Source organism: Dipteris shenzhenensis, chromosome 19, assembly GCF_047967505.1.
Source record: "Dipteris shenzhenensis isolate YYH24624 ecotype China chromosome 19, Dip_SZ_1.0, whole genome shotgun sequence".
NCBI lineage: Eukaryota > Viridiplantae > Streptophyta > Polypodiopsida > Gleicheniales > Dipteridaceae > Dipteris > Dipteris shenzhenensis.
In genome coordinates this window covers 11,345,442-11,366,818 of record NC_141614.1, presented here as the reverse complement: position 1 = coordinate 11,366,818, position 21,377 = coordinate 11,345,442, and the positions used below count along the sequence as shown (strand labels likewise).

Genomic DNA, 21,377 nt, shown 5'->3' with positions numbered 1-21,377 from the left:
ATATAATCTAAAGATATGCTCCACAAATAGCCTAGCTAATGCTGTAGTTTTAACATCTTCATTGACATGAATAAAATGAGCCATCTTGATCAACCGATCCACAATTATCCACATTGAGTTGTGCCCCCTCTGTGTCCTAGGTAATCCCATAATGAAATCCATGGAGATGCTTTCCCATTTGCCAAATGGAATCTCCAATGGGTGTAGGAGACCTCCTACCTTAAGGCGTTCAGCCTTATTAACCTGGCATTTTTGGCACTTCAATACATAATCTTGGATGTCCTTACCTATTCCAGGCCAAAAGAATTGTCTTTTCAGAAGCACATATGTCTTTTGAATTCCCGGGTGTCCAGCACTCGGACTATCATGACATTCAAAAAGAATTTGGCGCCTAATGTCATTATTATCTGGGACACATACTCTACCCTTGTAGAGCAGGTAGCCATCTTCAATACTATATTTTTTCCACTTGAGTCCTTTATCACCAATCTGTGGTGTGTCGCCATTTCCATGCGACTCCTCAGTGAAAGCCTCTCGATTAGTTGGATCCCTATTTCTAATTGCTTTCCATATTTCAAAGAAGTGAGGATCAAACTCACATTTCCCCTTTAAGGACTCTAGGAAATCATTCTGAAATTGAGTAAAACTCAATTCATTAATAATTGGCATTCAGATAAGAGAGTCTGCCACCACATTTAACTTCCCTTTCCGATATGTCAATTATATATCAAACTCTTGCATTAATTCACCCCATCTAGCTTTTTTGCCTCTCTGGCTAATTACAAATCCATTTAATGCTCTCCTGATCAAAGATGATCTCAAATTTTGCACCATATAAGTAGTGCCTCCACTTTTTTTAAGCATAGACTATAGCATATAGTTTCTTCTCATATTCCACCAAAGTGACTGGGACTGTAGCATATAGTTCCTTCATGGAGCTGCTCCTCTCCCCGTGTGCTCTTCTACCCCCCCCCCCCCCAGCTCTCTCCTCTCTCAGCCAGCCCCGTCTCCCTCTCCCTCACCCTCGCTGCCCCCCCTCTCCCTCTCTCCCTCTCTCCTCCTCTCCCTCTCTCCTTGCCAGCCCCCTCTCCCTCCTCCCTCACCCTCCCACTCCCCTTCCTCCTCCCTGCCCTCCCTCTCCTCCACCCGCCAGCCCCCCCACCCCCCTTCTCCACCCCCACCCCCTCCCTCCTTCTCCCCCGCCCACCCCCTCCCCCTCCGCCAGCCCCCTCTCCCTCCCCGCCAACCCCCTCTCCCCCCTCCCTCACCTTCCCACTCCCCTTCCTCCTCCCCGCACTCCCTCTCCTCCACCCGCCAGCCCCTCGGCCCCCCTCCTCCACCCCCGCCCCCTCCCTCCTTCTCCCCCGCCCACCCTCTCCCCCTCCGCCAGCCCCCTCTCCCTCCCCCCCAACCCCCTCTCCCTCCTCCCTCACCCTCCCACTCCCGTTCCTCCTCCCCGCCCTCCCTCTCCTCCACTTGCCAGCCCCCCGCCCCCCTCCTCCACCCCCACCCCCTCCCTCCTTCTCCCCCGCCCACCCTCTCCCCCTTGCCAGCCCCCTCGCCCGCTCTCCCACCTGCCCTCTCCCCCGCACCCCGCCCCCTCCTTTCCTCTCCCCCGCCCACCCTCTCCCTCCCAGCCAGCCCCCTCCCCCCCCCCCCCCCCCCCCCCTTCCTAACCCGTAGCTTCCCTTCGCCTCCCCCCGCCTCCTCTCCCCCAGCCCTCTCCTCCCCTCCCGCTTCTACCTCCCGGCCTCCTCTCCTCCTCTCCTCCTCTTCCCCTCTCTCCTACCCTCTCCTGTTCTCCTTCCTCCATGGCCCGTGTTCTAGGGCATCCTGGGCCGATTCAGTGTTTGAATCGGCCTTTTCACATCAATTGGCGAATGGATCCCCACTCAGCCAATCTTCGTCCACTTCCACCAGCCGTGAGAACCGTCATTTTTTGAGAAGATGAGTTGCAGCAACTCAAGAAAGATGTGGAACTAGAGGGCTCCATATCACTTTTCGCCCGCATCTTTGGGTCACATCCTTCCAGATCACAGACTAGAGATTGGATGCTGGCGGTGTTACCAGGAGATCTCGCCCCACACCTCAGAGATGTTCGACTTTTGGGACGTGGATTCTTCCAAGTGGTTTTTGACTCCCACGAATCCACAGCCCTTGTTCTTTTTTTTTTTTTTCCCAAGAAAGAGACTTCTATTAAGTAAGAGAGAAAATCTGCGAGGCAAGCTCAAAGCGGAATACATCATGAAAATGAAATCATGAGGATAAATAAAAATCCCCTCAGAGTGAGGTGGAAAACAACCAAGGCTGAGGCTGAAAGTGCCACCTCAACCCTGTAGTAGTCTTAGAGAAGAAAGGAGAATCCTTCCATTCCCTGAAGAAAGAAGCCCTCCTAGCTGAGGCTGCATGGGAGTCTCCCTGCATACCCGTCCATACGGCCATCAAAGTATGTACAGTGTCTGTCCAGATACTAGCCAATGTGTGCGAAACAGCCCTTGTTCTCAAAGCTAATCCTCTGGCTTTGGGTTCGAGGAGGATTTTTCTTTTGCCCTACACCTTGGGCTTCGATCCGGTTGAGGAGGACAGTCAGGTCACATCACTGTTCATTAGATTTCCTGGTCTTCCTCAGGTCTACCATCAACTTCTTGCTACTATCGGAGCCACATTCAGAGTGGTCACTAAGATCCCCCCCCTTCCTGGCATGCCTTCTTCCTCGGCAGAGGCAGTCAGAGCGGACGGAGTGCCTCGAGTTAGGATCATTGTCTCTGACCCTAACATCTCAGATGACCACATCATGCTTCAGCGCCCAGATGGCTCTCTCTTTCGACAAAGAGTTGAGATTGCAGGTAGACAATACCAGTGCAGGATTTGCATGACCCTTGGGCACTTTGCTAGAGATTGCCCAAGGAAGAGAAAAAGACCTAAGAGGTCTTCTGGTGCGGCTCCTTCACGTACTACCCCGACTGCACCTCCCCAGCACCCTATACCACGCACTCCAGGACCACCAGGAGCAGCAGGGCGCCTTGCTTCGCGCACCCTAGGACCACCAGGGATAGCAGGGCGCCCAAAGCCCGCAGCACACCTAGCACCTCGATGGAGAGCGATCAGAGCGGCTCCCTTACCTCAGGAGGAGACCTTTGATCGAGTTCAGACAGATGCCATCCAGACTCCAGAGGTAGATGTTGCTGCAGCCCTAGACACTACAGTTCCACATTAGGAGGGGCCTTTAGATGCACCAGTACCAGCCTTAGTCACTTTGGTTTCTGATCATGAGGGGGCTACTGATACTTCTTCCCCATAGACTGTTCCTGCCACAGTCAAGATGACCAAGGAAATGCATGCACAGATGAGGACTCCAGATTCCTCTTCAGCCCAGCCACAGGCCTCCTCAGTCCCCAGCTCTAGTTCTGTTGATAGAGGCTTGGCAGGTCCTTCTCCTCCATCTTTCACGAGTGCAGGTCTTCTTCGCACTCCTCGGCCAGAGCTGCTTCTCAAGAACTCTTTTTCGGCACTGGCAGATTCGGCGACTTTCATGGATGATGAGGAGTTTGTGCCCTCCACCTTAGGGGTCCCGGTCATGGGGATCCCTTTTGATAGGGCCTCCCCTTCAGCAGGTGTGGGGATTCTCTCACCTGTTGAGTTTCCTGCCCTCAACAGGAGTGTTTCAGCTCAGGGGAAGATAGTCTCCTCTACTAGGTCAGGTAAGCCTTTCCATCCAACATCCTCCCATCGATGAGGATAGTCAGCTGGAACATACAGGGCCTAGGCGGAGTTCCACACCGTCGCCGTAGGCAGTTGATCCGAAATCAGCTTCATCTAGGTGTCACCGGAGATGCTATTGATATCCTTTTTATCTACGAACACAAGTTGGATGCCAGTGATTGCTCTAAGTTTGGCAAACTTCTTTCAGGACATACCTTCTAGTCGCCTGCTATGGGCACAAGGGGAGGTACTTGCATTTCGGTCTCTCCTTCTATTCTACCCTTGGTTGCTGGTCATGGTATTATCTCCCCCTCTAGAGCTCAATGAATCATTATTTTGATTGGAGGGCGTAAGATTGGTTTTCTCAATCTGTATGCCCCCCACAACAGAGGGGAGCGAGTCTCCTTTTGGAAGGAGTTACTATCTTGGGCCCCCATTGCAGATTCTTGGATCATTGGTGGCGATTTCAACATCGTTGAGTTGCCATCAGACAAAAAGGGAGGCAGACATGGTGGAATTCATTCTTTGGAGAGGGCAGCCTGGGATGCCTTTCTCTTTCAGTACAGTGGCAGGGACACTTGGTTTGATGATGCCTTTCATGTTATGCCATAGTCACTCGTGTACTCTTGGTCGAACAGGAGAGTACACATGCCCATCCATGCACGTATTGACAGATTTTATGCAGACGATTGGGCACTTGATAGAGGCGGATTTGTATGCATTTCTACTGGGGTTACCACCTCAGATCATTTTCCAGTGGTGTTGCAGATTCTTGAGCCTCATCGGAAAGGACGCTCTGCCAGTGTCAGGATTCCGGATTCTTTTTATGCAGAGGAGAGCCTGACGGATGATATTTTACAGATTTGGGTTTCTCACATACAGGGTGGAGTTGTTCGTCCATCTCAGGTAGCTGCAGCCTTATCCGGAATTAGTGACTATTATCATACAGTCACTGATTCCAGGAGACGTGAGATTCTCAGACCTGAGATTGGTATACGTCAGCAGTTAGCGTCCCTTCAGAGTGAAGAGCAGAAGAGGCCCACAAATGCTTGGATTCAGGAGCGCCTTGCTGCAGCAAGGGCTCATATACAGATATTGTTGGATCAGAGAGCAGAGTATGACTTTCATGCATGGGAATCCTTTTGTATTCGGATGGGTGGCAGGGTCAACAAACACTTTTTTTCTACTCATGGGCCCAGACATAGTAGAGATAGTGTCTCGCAGCTTGTTGACTCGGACGGGGTGTTACAATCAGATCCTGATGCCATCATGCGTGTAGCTTCAGATTTTTTTGCATCCCTTTTTACTGCAGATCCAGGCACACAGGCCATAGATGATGCTAGAGAGGTTATTTGGCAGTGTATCCCCGTATTGGTGAAGGATGAGATGTATATTTCTCTTGATGCACCTTTCACCAATGCAGAATTCAAGACTGCATTACTTGCCCTTCACAAGGGCAAGTGCCCAGGTTCGGATGGACTTACCCCCCCTTCTTTTTTAATTACTTTTTGGGAGTAGATTGGTGATCACATTACATCAGGCCTGCAGGGCGTGTGGGACTCTGGTGAGATGCCTGACTCACTTATAGATGGTCTCATTCATCTCATCCCAAATGGGGGTAATAGGAATCTAGTGTCACAATGGAGACCCATCACTCTATTGGGCACTTTTTACAAGATTCTGGCGAAAGCCATCAGTCAGCGGCTACAAGTTTTTCTTCCAGATTTGATTCATGACACACAGATAGGGTTTGTGCATGGCAGAAGTATTTTCGATAATATTTTCTCATTTTGGGAGGCCTCAGAATGGGCCATGTAGAGCCGCCAGAGGTTGGCCATTCTACTCTTGGACTTTGAGAAAGCTTATGACAGAGTAGACTGGGATTTTTTAGAGGGTACTCTATCTCACTTTGGTTTTTCAGATGCATGGATTAGAGGAGTATCCTCTCTCTACAGATCAGCCCATAGCCAAGTGCTTATTGGGGGGGTAAGAGGGGACAGATTTCAGAGCGGTAGATCAGTCCGCGAGGGATGTCCTCTTGCCCCTTCTCTTTTTCTGTTTGTGGCGGAAGCTATGGGTATCTACCTTAGATCTCAAGCTGATATTTATGGGCTGAGGCTTCCTCTCCGTCAGGAAGAAGAGCTCTTGGATAGTGAGTTAGCAGATGACACGGCTGTTTTTTTGGATGCCTCCCCCAGGACACTCACTTCCTTCCGGACAGCCTTGGATTTATTTTGCACGGCTGCAGGTGCACACATTAATTGGCATAAATCCAATGGTTTTTGGATTTGCGATGATGACACCTCGGATTGGGGTAGTGATAGTGGTTTCACTTGGGTACAGAGGGGTGTCTCCGTTAGATATTTGGGCTGCCAGGTTGGGGTGGGCATCTCTCCTTCACAATAGTTTGCTCCGGTGTTGGAGAGCATCAGAAGAAAGCTCCTTTTCTGGAGCTTAGCCAAACTTGACTTGGCATCCAGAGTGGTGGTGGTTAACCAGGTTCTTCTAGCCATAGCATGGTTTATATGCTCTTGTTGGTGCCACTCTAGGGATTGTATCACTCAGCTCAAGAGGCCCATACGAAACTTTTTATGGAGTGGTCTAGATGGCACAACTGATGTTACAGCCAGGGTGGCTTGGGAGACCTTGATTCTTCCACCAAGAGAAGGGGTTTGAATATCATCGACCCGGATCTACAGTGCAGAGCCTTACTGTGCAAGGTCAGTGTGAGAGGACTCATGCCAGGGCAAGAGTCTTGGAAGGACTTTTTTATCAGATGCATACAGTCTCGCACGCCCACTCCAGGAGATGATTGGATACACAGTACCAGATGGGTTTTCACCACAGCCCACCTCAGATCTCCTTCTTCCCCTCTTATGGTTGCTTTAGGAGTACTCTTCGCAGGATTCCCCCATCCACCTGTGAAGAGATTGAAAGGCAGCCTATCATGTGGAATGATAGTATTTTCGATGAGCATGGCAGACCACTTGGAGCTTCTCTTTACATGCAGTGGCCCACATGGGAGAGGGGCCCTGCATCTACTGTGGGAGCATGGAAAGCCTTCAAGAGGCTTCATGCAGACCAACAGGCCGAGGTGGTTCATAATCTTAGAGGGAGTGCAAGGAGAGTTCAACAGATTGATGCAGCCTTGCCCTTGGATTGGGTGGACACAGATGACATGCCTATTACTTGCTCCACCTGGATGGGGGCATTTTTCAGATTGGGCATTCTTTTCCAGGTGATTGCTTTACGTAACACACATGAGGATGCCCTAGTCTTTGATGTTTCTTGGGGGGGCAGGCTGCTGTCCAAGTCCACAGACGATATATTGTTGGAGGTACCGTTTCAGCCAGTCAGGATAGTGGGCTTCATGGAGCACGGCTCTCTTTCACAGTGGTACTTGGATCTTGACCCGCTACTCATTGCCCTGGGCTCATGGAGGCTGTGGCTCTATGGAGGTGTCCCAATTAAGTTTTTGCAGTGGGATCTTGGGGAATGGGAGTGGATAGATGAAGGGCACCGAGAGAAGGGCATCCCCTTCTTTTGTTACACGGTCAGTAATGCCAAGAAATTCCAGCTCAGCTGTAGGGGTTGGAGGCCCACCAGAGCTCCTCATTGGGAGAATTTTCAGATTTCTGCAGACTTGCAGGAAATTTTTTTGGCAGAGGCACCTCACTGATCATAATTTGTCTTCCTCTTTCAGTTGTTGAAGTTGATCTCTTAGGAGATGGCTTGATCACCAAGGCATACATGTCCTGGGTTCAGATTTCTGCCTCCAATGAAACCCTAGTCTCACAGATCTCACTTCCAAGCACACCACGGTCACATAGCTCCCCAGATAGGCAGAGGGATACCATGTTACAAAAACGTAGTCACAATGGCTAGTTTCTGCACGCAGCAGAAATAGGGAATGGATAAAGTGTGTGCAACAGAAGAATCTTAGAGAGGAGAAGGGAGCTATTTAAAACTTCATGACCACAAGATAGAACTCACAAGCACCAAACTCAGGAGATAGACAACAGTAGAGCAGCCTCAGAATATATTGCACAAATCTGAGTCAAACACTTTTACAGAAAGCTTCACCAAAGATCCCAAAACCCAGAGCAGTCCGCTGCCCTGGATGCTCTATGGTGAACACAAACTCTACTCGAATTTCTGTCCATGCACTCCTTTGGTTGCATGTTCCTCAGTGAGCTTCAGTGACCTTTTGTAGCCTTGGACAGCACCCTGCCGCAGACGTGTGCTCTCCTACTGGCTGTAGGTATGCACCAAGATCTGCTTCAAGAGGTAAGGGCTGCTTCCAGTCTGAACTTGTGATCCTGCAGTGTACTGCTCTTCACCCTTCAGATGATCTGCAGGCTGGACTGCATGTTGCTTGATCTTCCTTGCTGCTCCAGACTGCTGCGCATTCTTTGGCCCACCAACAATGGATTTTGACCTACTTGCTGCTCCCTACCTAGTCTGTAGACTGGCTGACCGCTGCCATGTGGCAGCCCTGCTCGAGGCATCTGTCTGCTGAGTTTCCTGCTGTGCCCCGACCTGTCAAACAGCTGCAGAAAGCTCCTGTTTGCTGCACAGGTTTACCGTGTTCTAACTTGACCTTGGCAGTCCCAGTCCCGCCTACCTGTCCATGCAGTGTTTCTTCTGCTGCAGGCCTGTGTTGCTCCACTCGCAGTTATCCGACAGCTTTCCCTGCTGTCCTTGCTGCCCACCTCTAACAGTGGACCATGTGGCAGCCCAGTGGATGTTTCCTTCCCCCTAGATGCCACATGTGCCACGTGGCAGCCCTGCTCGAGGCATCTGTCTGTTGAGTTTCCTGCTGTGCCCCGACCTGTCAAACAGCTGCAGAAAGCCCCTGTTTGCTGCACAGGTCTACAGCATTCTAACTTGACCCTGGCAGTCCCGCCTACCCATCCATGCAGTGTTTCTTCTGCTCCACTCGCAGTTATCCGACAGCTTTCCCTGCTGTCCTTGTTTGGCCTCCACATTGACGAGCTTGAGACAGTGATGCAGACACAAGGGGGTGTAGGTTGCTCTCTTGCGGGCACGCTGATCCAGATATGCAGGTTTCATTCATGAGGCACTTAGACACCGCGAGAGGATACTCCGAGCACGGAGACATGAGCAGACTTCTTCCTTGGCTGATCCCTCTCAGAGCTCTATCACGGAGTTCTTTCAGCTAGATCACATGGACCCCCACGAGATGAGGCCTCGACATGACCGTGACCTAGAGCCTGTGACCCGATAGCTCAGATAGAGGGTCAACACACAGATCACACTTGGGGACATCCCCTCCTTGTTTAGAGTCGGAGCCCAACCGACGGGTGGTCACAGTAGCCCTGGTCAGACGCAGAGCTACGACTAGGAGACGTGCTAGGACCGCATCTCTGAGTGGCCGACAACACTCTATTGCCGACTTCATGCCTCCACTGCCTCATCCATCCTGATATCTTGATGCTGCCGCCGATGATGATGATGATATTGATGACGATGCTAAGATTGATATATAGTCGACCATCGACATTACTATGTTGTACTTAGGACTTAGTACTGCCATTCTGCATCTTTGCATTTGGCATTGTTATGGATGCTCGTTTAGTAGCTCCACTACAACAGCTTGTTGTATCAGGATTTTCACAGTCTCATAGACCCATCGGTCTTCTGAAGACTTTAATAAACTTTGTTTCTTTCTTGCTGCCCACCTCTAACAGTGGACCATGTGGCAGCCCAATGGATGTTTCCTTCTCCCTAGATGCCCATGTGGCATCCAAACTTGATGCTCACACAGCAGACTCTTAAATCCCCCATTCCTTGTCCGTGTACTCTCCTCGTGTGGGGGCTTACAGGTGGGACAATGGACCCTGATTTCCAATAGTTGAGGTAGGCCATTTCCAGGCATAATGCCTCCACCTCAAGAGGTAACATCCCTATCTCTGCAAGCAAGATGGGGTATGGATTTTGCGCTTTAACCCCCAACTCACATGAGAAAAAGTTTGTGGATGGTCTCTATCCTTTTCCAATATTCTCTGGATAGTCCGGGTGCCTAGGCTGGGCAACCGTCGAGCAGTACCGTTTGTATGAGCATGGTGTACAAAAGCTTTTGCATTTCCCAGGCCCATAGATGTGCATTCTTGCATTTGTTTTGAATGCTGTATAATGCCTTCAACCCTCCCATGACTCTTCTTTCCACGCACTCATTCCAACTATAACTCATTCCACCTATAGTTGTCGCTAAACTCTAGTCCCAAATATCTCTGTCCATTAGTTTCCTATAGGATTCATGCTACTGGGATGTCTTGGATTTGAAGGCATGGCATCCTCAATTTTACTCTCAAGAACATCATGATCTTTGTGATTCAGGGTGGATAACTCACGATCGCTTTTGGCTTGAAAAATTTCTTGAGGTATGCATCAATTTTGTTGTACCAAGTTCTTGGAGCTTGTTTAAAACCATTAAGTGCTTTCTTCAGTTTGCATGCCATATGTTCTTTTCCTTCTACCTCAGAACCCTGTGGTTGTTCCATGTATACTTCTTTGTGTGAATCTCCATCGAAGAAAAGCTGACTTGATGTCCATTTGATGAACATACAAGTCGAAAGTGCATGTAAGTGACAGTAAGCAATTTGATTGCCTTCACTCTAATAAATTTTGCAAAAGTTTCCTACTCCTTGATGAGAGTAACTTGTTGCAACTGGTCTGGCCAGGCTTCCTTCTACTATGCTATCTACATTCTGAAAACACCCTTCAAAGTCATCCAGTCCACTCCTCGCACCCGCTTCTCCTCAAAGACACCTCCGAACAGCACCCTAGTCCTCCTCTCTGTGTGTTGGCTCAACACTCCCTCCGCCCCTTGGGTCTCAAGCCAACTGTGGCTCTGATACTATGTGAGAAGTGCAGCGGAATGAGCGGAAGAGAGAAGAAGAAGAAGAAGAAGAATATATTATTGTCCTCTGAAGACCAAAACCGGCCTATGGGACCTGGGCAATACAATATCACAAGTACATGAAAGCTCCTCCCGAAGATGGGAGGGTGGAAAGAGAAACCACCTTCTAGGATTCAGGTGGATTCCTATGCTTGAAGAGCTTATACACAAATGTTCCTAAAGCTGAAGGTGAACCTTTATGCAGCAAATCAGCCAGTTTGTTATGTCCCTCAAGGAGGTGATTGAACTCTTCCCTAATGTGTGCATAGTGAGGGCATATCATTACCATGTGTTCTTCTGTTTCAACCATACCTTGATCACATAGTTGGCATATTCTACTCTCCCTTGGCATCTTTTTCCATCCCCCTGTTTCTATTTGCAGCTGGTGTGATCGGGTGCGAAGTGAGGCTAAAGCCCTCCGTTTATGCACTGCTATAGGTGTACATATGTACTTCTGCGTTGTTGTCTCCCTTCCTGTATAAATTGACCAATATTCGGGGTTGATATATGTGCGATAGTACTCAAATTTATCTTTGTTTTCTGCTGTTTGCCTCACACACACACACACACACACACTGAGAAGGAGAGAGAGGCATAAGAAAATTGCAAGTGATCTTTGGAGAAAACCTCGCTACAATTGGGGGAAAACCACGGAAACAACGGGCTGCTCGAGAGCTCAGAACACACAGTTCAACAACCAAGTGAACTATGAGCACGAGGGAGTCGATGAGCTGCTCCACTACCATGCTCCTCAAGTGATACTATGAGCTGGCTCTGCACCTCTGCCAGGCTCCACAAGATGCTATGCTGGAAGAACTGCTCCAGCTCCAGAAGATGCTAAACAATGAGAATGGGGGGCCTATATATAGGCAGCCCCCCTTGCCTGGTCGGTTGGTCTTGAGGGTGGACGACCCCCTGCTGTAGGGCCAACCTGCATGTGTTGGCCAACCCACTCCTAGGGCTGCTCATGGCCCTATAAAAAGGGCACACACCCCCCAAAAATAGGGACTGTACCCAGCCAAGGTGGCCGACCTGCAGGTCAGCCCACCCTCGTGCTCGTAGTTCATTGTCACACCCAGATGTATTTGATTATGTATGATCAGACTTAGGACTCAGCACGGGTGATGATGCTCGTTTAGTAGCTCCACCCTTACTGTGATTTAAATCAGGTTTTCTTTCAGTCTCATAGACCCATCGGTCTTCCGAAGACTCTAATAAATTTTCTCTCTTTCTTTCTTTCTTTCTTTCTACTCTCCAGCCCCCACCAGCGGTGCCTATAAGGGCACATCCATGGCAGCCCCTCAGGGCAGATCTGGCCACACTCCTCCACACGCCTCCTAGGAACCTCCATGGCATTGCATGGGCCCACAAGAGGCATTGGAAAGCAACACAAACCTACACTCACGGGGGCGGGCATACCCACAAACACAGGCCCTCTCTCTATGCTACCCTCACTCATGGGGCAGGCACACCCACACGCAAGGCCCTCTCTAAGTGACATCAGGAGATGTTGACCTCCAACACCCGCACATATGCTGGCTGGAGGCCGGGAGCTAAGTCTTGAATTGAGGATGGCTGAGTGAGTGAAAAGGGGGGCTGAAGGCCCTTTATATAGGGCTGGCAACCAGCCAACCTTGGGCCAGCACAACCGACTGGCTGGTCGGTTTTGGCTGACCAGGCTGCTGTCCATTGCGTATAAGACCAGGCCCTTCTGGGCCATTTCAGGCAAGCTAGACAGCCAGTTGTCACTGCCACCTGGGCTTGACCTTGGGGCATGTGACATTCCCCTCTTCTGAACTTGTTGCTAGGGGGATACCTTGCAGCACTTTGCCCTGGCGACCCAAACTACTCCACCGTGGCTTGTGACTCTGGGAACTAGGAATGGACCCTTGTAGCTCGTGCTTGACTCGTCCCTGGACTAGGGCTCACAACAGGGTCACGGCGTATGACAAATGGGTCAGACTGTGTCACCATGCTCCCTAGTGTAGGGGTGCATGTGACATTCCATCAAAACATTGGATGCAAGCCATGAAGGGAGAAATTAAGGCATTATGAAGGACAAGTCATGGGAACTTGTGGATCCACCTCCAAACAACAACGGAGTTTGCTGCAAATGGGTCTACAAAGTTAAATGAGGAAGTGTTCCCGAGAGACGGAAATTGAGGTTTGATGGTACATTGGGCTGTCAGCCCCTTCATCCTCGTCTTCAACCTTCTCCTCTCTTCAACCCTCAGCTCCTTCCATCCATCCACCTTCTCTTATAGTTCATCGTCCTCTTCACTCCGACATGGTGACTTTGTCTGAGATGGCAGAGAACAAGACTAGAATTCCTATGTTGCCCATGTTCCCGGTTGACCGGCAGTTGGATGGGCCCAATTACGGCGTTTGGCGGGTGATGATGGAATCTGTGTTACAGTCATACGACATGGCGGATTTCATCTTGATAGGTGTTGCCCGACCAGATCCCCTGGTAGAGGACCTTGGCCTCTTGGCTCAGAAGGAGGCTGAGACTCTGTCCCAGTTGTGGGACCGTGTTAATGCCGAGGTAAGATCATTTATATTTCGTTACTGTACTCCTCAAGTGATTAATCACGTGAAGCACATGACAGTGGCCAAAAGTATATGGGAGCATTTGGCGTCCATGTATAACCGAACCTCTCCCATGAAGACGGTCTCACTAGAGGTCCAGATCAGGTTGTTGGATCCTAAGAATTCTTCATTGATGCGGGACCACATCAATAAGTTGCAGGACCTTCAGCAAGAGATTCTCCAGGCGGGGAAGCAGATTTCATCAGAGGACATGACCATTACTCTTCTATCCCAGTTATCCTCTGAGTACGGGGCCTTCTATTCATCCCTGATCACTAGTGGTAGGGTGAATGAGTTGACCTGGGAGGAATTGGTCCCCATGGTGCTTGACCAGGAGGAGTGCTTCGTTGATCTTACCTACGACAGTCAGCCTGAGGCTTTGACAGCTGATCAAAAAGGAAGAAAGCAGTTGATGGCTGAGGAACAAGAAGCACTCAAGGCATCCCGTACGTGTAACCGATGTGGCTAGAAAGGTCATTATTGGCGTTAGTGTCCCCAAAGGAATGCAGGGGGGTCCAGTAACCAAGTGGCCAATAGTGTGACTGCTAAGACCACATATACTCCAACCTTCTAGTAGCAGGAGGCAGGCGCTGTCAGCAAGATTTTCAGATCCAGATGGAGGATTGCTTGCTTGTCTGTGGCAGCTAGACGTGTCGATGAGGTGCACCGAGTAGGGAGTCATTTATGAGGCAGGCTTTTAGGCAAGACCTCGAGCCACAAGGAGTTGTCCCCGTTGACTCAGGTGGCAATATGTTACCAGTTTGTATTTCTGTTTGGATGTTATGACCTGGCAGATCCAGAGGGGTCTCCTAGTGTTTTGTTGTAGCTATTGTCTGATGCTACTGGAGATCCGAATGGGTCAGTAGATTGCCACACCAGTGCGGGAACCCAAGCACAGTTGATTGATCCTTGTGAGCTGTTATATGCCCGTTGTCATTGGAGCACTGGAGCTCATCGATTTGGCGACAGTGTACCAGTTTGGATTTGAGAAGGGGGCCAGGGCTATCTAGCTCTGTGATACAATGCCCATGCAGGGAAGCAGACCTTGCATCGGAGGCAGTATCAGTTGGATTATTGTTCCAGGATCCTTTGTTTGTGTCATGTACCAATACGAGCAGTTGGATTGTTGTACTAGATGACCCAGTGTACCATTATCAGACCAGAGGAATGCACCTAGCACCAGTGGCCTGGGAGCAACAGTTCTAGGTTTCTAGTGATCGTGCTGAGGCGATTCGTGCCATGAGGGGCTTCTTGGATAGTACCTGTGGCAGTCTTCAACGGTGGAGCATCACATGACGGATTCCTCCAGTTGTTCCAGCGGCACACCCAGCTCGCTGGCGTCTCTGTTCCATCCACGAGCTGAGAGGGGGTGTTGGAGGTCAACATCTCCTGATGTCACTTAGAGAGAGAGGGCCTTTCTTGTGGGTGTGCCCGCCTCATGAGTGAGGGTAGCGTAGAGAGAGAGGGGCTGTGTTTGTGGGTATGCCCGCCCCCGTGAGTGAGGGTAGCATAGAGAGAGAGGGGCTGTGTTTGTGGGTATGCCCGACCCCGTGAGTGTAGGTTTGTGTTGCTTTCCAATGCCTCTTGCAGGCCCTTGCGGTGGCCATGGAGGTTCCCGAGAGGGGTGTGGAGGAGTGTGGCCAGATCTGCCCTAAGGGGCTGCCATGGATGTGCCCTTATAGGCACCTTATAGGGACCCTAGGTGGGGGATGGAGAGCAGAGGGTGGGCCGACCTGTAGGTCGGCCACCTTGGCTGGGTAAAGCCCCTATTTTTGGGGGGGGTGTTCCCTTCTTGTAGGGCAACGAGCAGCCCTAGGAGTGGGTCGGCCCACACATGCAGGTCGGCCCTACAGCAGGGGGTCGGCCACCCTGTAGACCAACTGATGAGGCAGGGCGGGCTGCCAATATACAGGCCCCCATTCTCATTGTTGAGCATCTTCTGGAGCTTGAGCAGTTCTTCCAGCATAGTATCTTGTGGAGCCTGGCAGAGCTGCAGAGCCAGCTCACAGTATCACTTGAGGAGCAGGGTAGTAGAGCAGTTCATCCACTCCCTCGTGCTCCCAGTTCACTTGGTTGTTGAGCTGTGTGTTCCGAGCTCTGGAGCAGCCCGTTGTTTCCATGGTTTTCCCCCAGTTGTAGCGGGGTTTTCTCCAGAGATCACTTGCAGTTCTCTTGTGCCTCTCTCTCCTCTCTCTCCTTCTTAGTGTGTGTGTGTGAGGCGTGCTATCTCTCTCTCTCTCTCTTCCATTCATTTCCACTGCACTTCTCAGAGTTTGGGTGTCCTATTTCTGCAGTCTAGTTCCATCTCCTGCATGTCATAGTTAAGGGAGTGGTATCAGCACAGTTGTGTATGCCGATTTGGCAACCATGTATAAATAAAGAAGTGTACTATAGTTAGGTAAATCTCATGTGTCTCTCATGTTTGAGTTAGCCTTTTATATTCATCTATTTTCCGCACAGCAAGTCTCCACATGTTACAGCCTTTGAATAGGGACTTGGGAGTAAAGAGGTCTTTAAAAAACCTTGCTCAAGTCGAACACTGTTCAAGTAAGAAAAGGCCTTGAAGAGGTCCAAGAGCTTGAGCCACCCCTTGGTTTGCTGTTCATGAGACTGTTTATACAAGCAATGCAGTCAGAATAGTGCTCTCCAAAAATTGCAATTTTTGCTTTAACTTTTACATAGCAGGTTGATATTTATTTGGATACAAGGGGCAACTGTTCAGTAATGTCCAGTTTCTGGGTTACTTATTTATGAAGTAAATGGTTTCATGTTTGAGTTTCAAGCAGGCTTGGATGATGCTAAGTATGACAAAAGTATGTGCCAAGCTCAATTTGATGCTTACAAGGAGTGCAAAAAGCGTGAGGTAAATTTATTGTACTTTGTGCTGCCATTATTTATAACAGGAGCTGTCTTTGTCTCCTCTTTGGGGTCTGCCATATTTGAGCATGTTACAGTATTCTTGCCGTATTGTTAATTGAAGGTATTAAACATTAAGTGAAGATATAAATGAACTCTCTTTTTGTTAGACATTTTCTGTAATGATTTGGATGATCGTGGGATGTAGCATGCTGAACGTTTGGAAAGAAATCGTGCTTTATCAGCTCAGAGGCAGCTGAAGCTACTAGACAAATTCAGATTTTAGGTTGTGCTTCTTTTGTGAAAACTTGAAGTTCTGCAAATCATTGTACCTTTTTATAAAAGAGAACAGATTTCTATGTGACCTTTGTGAAAATAAAAGAACACTGCTTTGGGCCTGCTTCTGGCTTATTTGTCATATCACTTTCTATCACAAAATTTAGTAGGCTCTGGTTTCCACTGTTGTTCGATTTTCCTGAACTAAGCAAGCCCCCGCTTTTGTGGTCTATGTGCTATACCCAGTATGGATATGCTTTGGATTGGAATACCAGCCTCAACATCTTGCTCTTGTAATTCATCTTGATAATTTTCAAGTTGGCAATATCTAGTGCTCTTGATGGAAGCGGGGATTTTTCTTTTTCTCAGAGCTTGGACAAAGCAGGTTTCCTGGCTTGAACCTTTTCCATTAGTACTTGCTTTATATTCCGGAAGTTCAGCTTGACTCTTCATAATATTGAGACATTTCTGAAACTCAATTGGACAAGCATTTGACCATTTGGCAGCAGTTAGGAAGTTTTGTGAAAACAGAGGTCTTCACCAGACTCCTATGGTAGGCTAGGCAATATCAATGGTGTGAATTTTTCATCCAACAGCAAGTTCTAAATAATCATGTTCCCAATGTAAAGTTCAGTGTTTCCATTTAAAACGAGTCTATACGTGAAAGCCATAAAAAAGGCAACCACAAAGTCATCCACTTGTCTGAAGTGTAGGTGATTCATTTCATAGCTTTGTCAGTGCGTCTGGGACTGCCTTTTTATTAGCTGTAAGTAATTAATCTTTTCTTAGAGGCCTTTGCTAAGCAAAGAATTGGGATCTTGGTTGCAAATATTTTTATATCAAATTATTACTCCAGTATGGACTTGCAAGGCATGTTGTGGAGAACTTCAGAGTTCAGCATGGTTTGATTGTGAATTGGGCACCTCTTATGGGAAGTAGCAAAATCAAGTTCAAATATATGTTAAGCATATATAATCTTATACTTGCTAGAATAAATCACTAAATCGAGAGTTAGTGTTAATGTGGAGATAGGTTCCACAAGAGGTTATATAAGTAGCGATGAGTGAATTAAGGCTCATGTTGGTGTTGCTGCTGCAAACGCAAACATGCCAACGTGAGGAATGCTAATCTCAGAACTGTACTATTGACTGTTCAGTATACTTAGTCAACAATGTTGTTAAAATCGATCCAACTTTGAGATACATAATGCTTTAAGAGAAGATAGTATAAGTAGATGTATGATAATAGGAAGATGTGTATGCATGGAAGGTAGCACGTATGGAATGTTGCATGATCCAGAATATCTATCTGATAAATCTTTCATCCTTTTTTGTGTTAGTTTTTATAACAATTTCTTTTGCCTTAGTCCATATCCATCAACTCTTTTCCTTGCCCTTTGCTTGGCCTTTATTTGACCATTTGTGGGCCACAGACTTGTTGGAATTGATGGCTATGGTATTTAAAAGGGTTGAGAGATCATGGGACTTGGTTTGGGTCAGCTCAAAGTACCTTTGCTTCTGGATGATATCTACATTATAAAATTTATTTCTAATGGCTGCTTTCCTTGAACCATCCTATGTGAGAAGTCATTTGAGATGATACGCCACTATCAATCCGCCAAGGACCATGGGTGTGTTCTGTGGATTCACTTTGAACTGTATATTTGCAACCAAGCTCTGACTTGGTTCTTCAGATTGGTCTTCATTTATATTTTCAATTGGATTTATTTCCTATGACTCTTGATTTGACTCTTCCTATTGCTTGCTTTGGTTAGTGCTGTGCAATTTGTTGTGGATCATTATTTCCTATGACTCTTGATTTGACTCTTCCTATTGCTTGCTTTAGTTATTGCTGTGCAATTTGTTGTGGATCAATACTTGTTTATGAAAAATCATTTTCTTGCCTGCATAGCTTGTGGTATGTTCTCTTCATTGAGTAAAACTAAATGCACGTCTTGTGAGCCTTTGTTTTTGGATTTCTGTACTTAGATCTCATAATCTAATCTATTATTATCAAGTGAACTAAACTTTTTTTGTCTCGTGGTCTGTGATTATTGATGACTTTCAGCTTGATAACATCTGCATGTCCAATCTGGTTGTTCATTTATTAGTGTGTGCTAGTATATGATAAGGTGGTTGTTAGGATCATATTTATGTGTTCTCTTACTCTTCCATAAGGACATGATGTGGCTTCAATGTTGGAGCTTGAGAGTTGTATAGAAGCTACAAGGAACCATATGTGACATTTGAGTAATTTTCTATTGCACAATAGATCATTAAGTCATCGAAGTCGTGTAGAGAGTTGCTTTGTTTTTTATGAAGTCAATAGCTTGTGATGAAGCACAAATAGTTTTTCTTGTGAGTCTCCTAGCTTGTGACTCCCAAGGTTTATGTTAAAGAAACTGATGTGTCTCAAAACGATTATTTGGTTTTTAGGACTCTTAAATACAGAGCCCTAAAGATCGAATTCCTCAAATTTGAGCAAATGTTCTTAGGTGGGTGCCTTTTATGTCCTCACTTGCTATAACAAGATCTTGGTGTGGTTGCATTGCGTTGTAATTTTTTATATGACGAGACTTTTTCTATTAGATAGTAGCCTCTTTTCTTTCTACTTTATCAACTCATGTAATTCATTCTCCTTTCTAAAATTGTAGTTCCTTTTGCTTTGACTTCATCTGTTGCAAGGACAACATAAGCCATGGGTTTGCTCCTCCACAAGTTGTCACACCTCTCTTAATATAAGCACGTATCAAATTGAGACATAAGGTGGATGCTTAATAGTAAAAGTAGGCATTAGGTACCACTAAGTGTAGAAGACAATTTTTACAACTGTAATAGGGAGGGGGGGGGGGAGAGAGAGAGAGAGAGAGAGAGAGAGAGAGATGTATTAACGTCCGCGGAAGACCTCACGGGCCTATGGGACAAGGTACAAAGTACACCAAATGATCATCTCATACAATCCTCAGTGGGCTGCAGCAAAGGGCGCACTAAGGCCCTCGCTGAGTGCTAAGACTACTAAACTGAAAAATTGAAAAATTGATAGCTCTATAGAGCTCAATGGCTCGAGTGAAATCGGGTATAACCTGGAGATTAGCAACTATTTGAGAGTTGTAGCATGTTGAGATCTGAGGCTCAAGCTGAGAAGCCAAAGCCTAGCACCATGATGGCTCGCGTGTGAGCAGTGAAAATGTCTTGGATCTGCATCTGTCGGGCTGTGCCATGCTATGTGGTGGCGGAGGGGGACATGGTCTCCTTGATCTCTGAAGCCATTGGGCTATGTTCAGAGTAACCCCTTGCCTCGAGCGCAGTCTGCTCTAAGGATGGACCTCAATAGAGTGTGCTCTGGTCACTCTCTGTGTTGTAGGTGGTCCTTGTATCCCTCTCTCGGTAATCCAAGCTGCCCGCATGTCGGCTATCTCCTCCACCTCCACCCTGATGTGTCCTGGAGCTGACTCAAATGCATAGAAGTTTGTGATATGGTGTTGTGCTTTGTCAGCCTCCCTAACCTGTGGTCTGATTGCCTCTTGTTGCTCTCTAATCTGTCGTAGTAGGGTCTCCCTGTGTCGGCACATCTCAAGTAGATATAGCCCAATGCAAACTTGATCCTGGAAATGGATCATACGTGAGAGTGGTGGTAGAGGCAATGGTATGGTCCCCTGATCTCATAGTAGGCGAGGCGGACACAAGGAAGTGATCCTCTGTCTCAGTCACTCCTAGTGTGCGAAGCATACATAGCTGTTGCTCCCTAGGTATGCGTGTTGCTCTCCCCGTCTCGATCCTCAACTGATGAGATGAAACATGGATCTGTCCAATGGCAATCCTCAATGCATGCGAGACTCCTTTGTCCTCTAGATACTGGGCTCTGATGATGAATCCCCCCTCCAATACTCTCAGGAAGTGGTCGCGGTAGAATTGGGACTTGGTGGGGAGCTCGTGGGTCTCTCCCCCAAGTTCGAGACGTATGGAGCTGAAGGATATCTAACTGTATGATATGGTTGATCTCATCTCATAGGATTGACTCGAGCGGTGCGTCCATGCTATACTGAAAAGGGGGAAGCCTGTTCATCTGGATACCATGCTTGGTAAACCATGTGGATATCCGTGCATACCATGTGTGTGCTCCGCTCTCTACTAGTCGTCTAGAGGACTCCAAAGCCAATCTTCATAGTCTCCATCGAGGCAAGTCCTAGACTTTGTGGATGAAAGTTACTATCTAAAAGATGGCATCGATCTATAGGGGAGTCATGGCGAACTTTGCCTGTACTATCTTACGTGAAACTGAGGGCTTACTCCAAATCATCATGGCCCCCATAGTCACCTATTTCCTCCACTCAGTCTTCGATAAGTCACATCCCCAAAAGAGTGTTGCATACATGGTCGTCAGTCGTACTAGTGTGTTGAAGAGCCAGCTCTTTGTTGGTGGGTCCTGAAAGTGTGCCTGGAAGCACTGTCTCTCTAATCGGACCAAAGCACCCCATCTTCGTCTAAGTCCGTGCCTGGCTTGTGTGTGCCATTGTGAAAAGGGGTCCTGTGAAGATTGCTCCTATATATGTGTAGGACTGCACTATTTCTGCTGTCTCATCATGATAGGTAAAGCTGAGTTGACGAGTCACTGCATGTGAGGTATTCAAGACCATAACCTTGGTCTTCCCAAGGTTGACTATCAAGTCTCTCTCTCTGCAAAACACCTCTAGTGCCTCCAGATGTCTCAACATCCCTTCCGTTGAGGATGATATGAGGACTATGTCTTCAGCATGAGAGAGAGAGAGAGAGAGAGAGAGAGAGAGAGAGAGAGAGAGAGAGAGAGACTGGCGTAGTTTGATGCACTAACCCATATATTGATTCCATATCTTTAACAAATCGACTTCATAATTGAATATCAAAAAGGGTATGGTAGTACTTTTTTATTGCATATTCAAGGATAAATTTTGCAAGGAGTTTGCATTTCCAACACTATTCTATGGACATCCACACAGCTATACTATACCTGCATGAACCTCTTACCAAGAGATGGCTACATGGGAGCTAACAAA

The 21,377-nt window shown here is 47.8% G+C and overlaps 1 protein-coding gene across 1 annotated transcript in view; it reads left to right on the top strand.

The window, feature by feature from the left end:
• Positions 1 to 16,471, top strand: part of LOC147890069 (Cox19 family protein (CHCH motif)) — a 56,413-nt gene extending 39,942 nt beyond the window's left edge. The window contains exons 2-3 of the mRNA XM_087391117.1: positions 16,000 to 16,076; positions 16,278 to 16,471. Coding sequence (XP_087247243.1) covers positions 16,000 to 16,076; positions 16,278 to 16,355 — 155 coding nt within the window. The 3' untranslated portion in view covers positions 16,356 to 16,471. The remainder of the gene's footprint in view (positions 1 to 15,999; positions 16,077 to 16,277) is intronic.
• Positions 16,472 to 21,377: the final 4,906 nt, after the last annotated feature.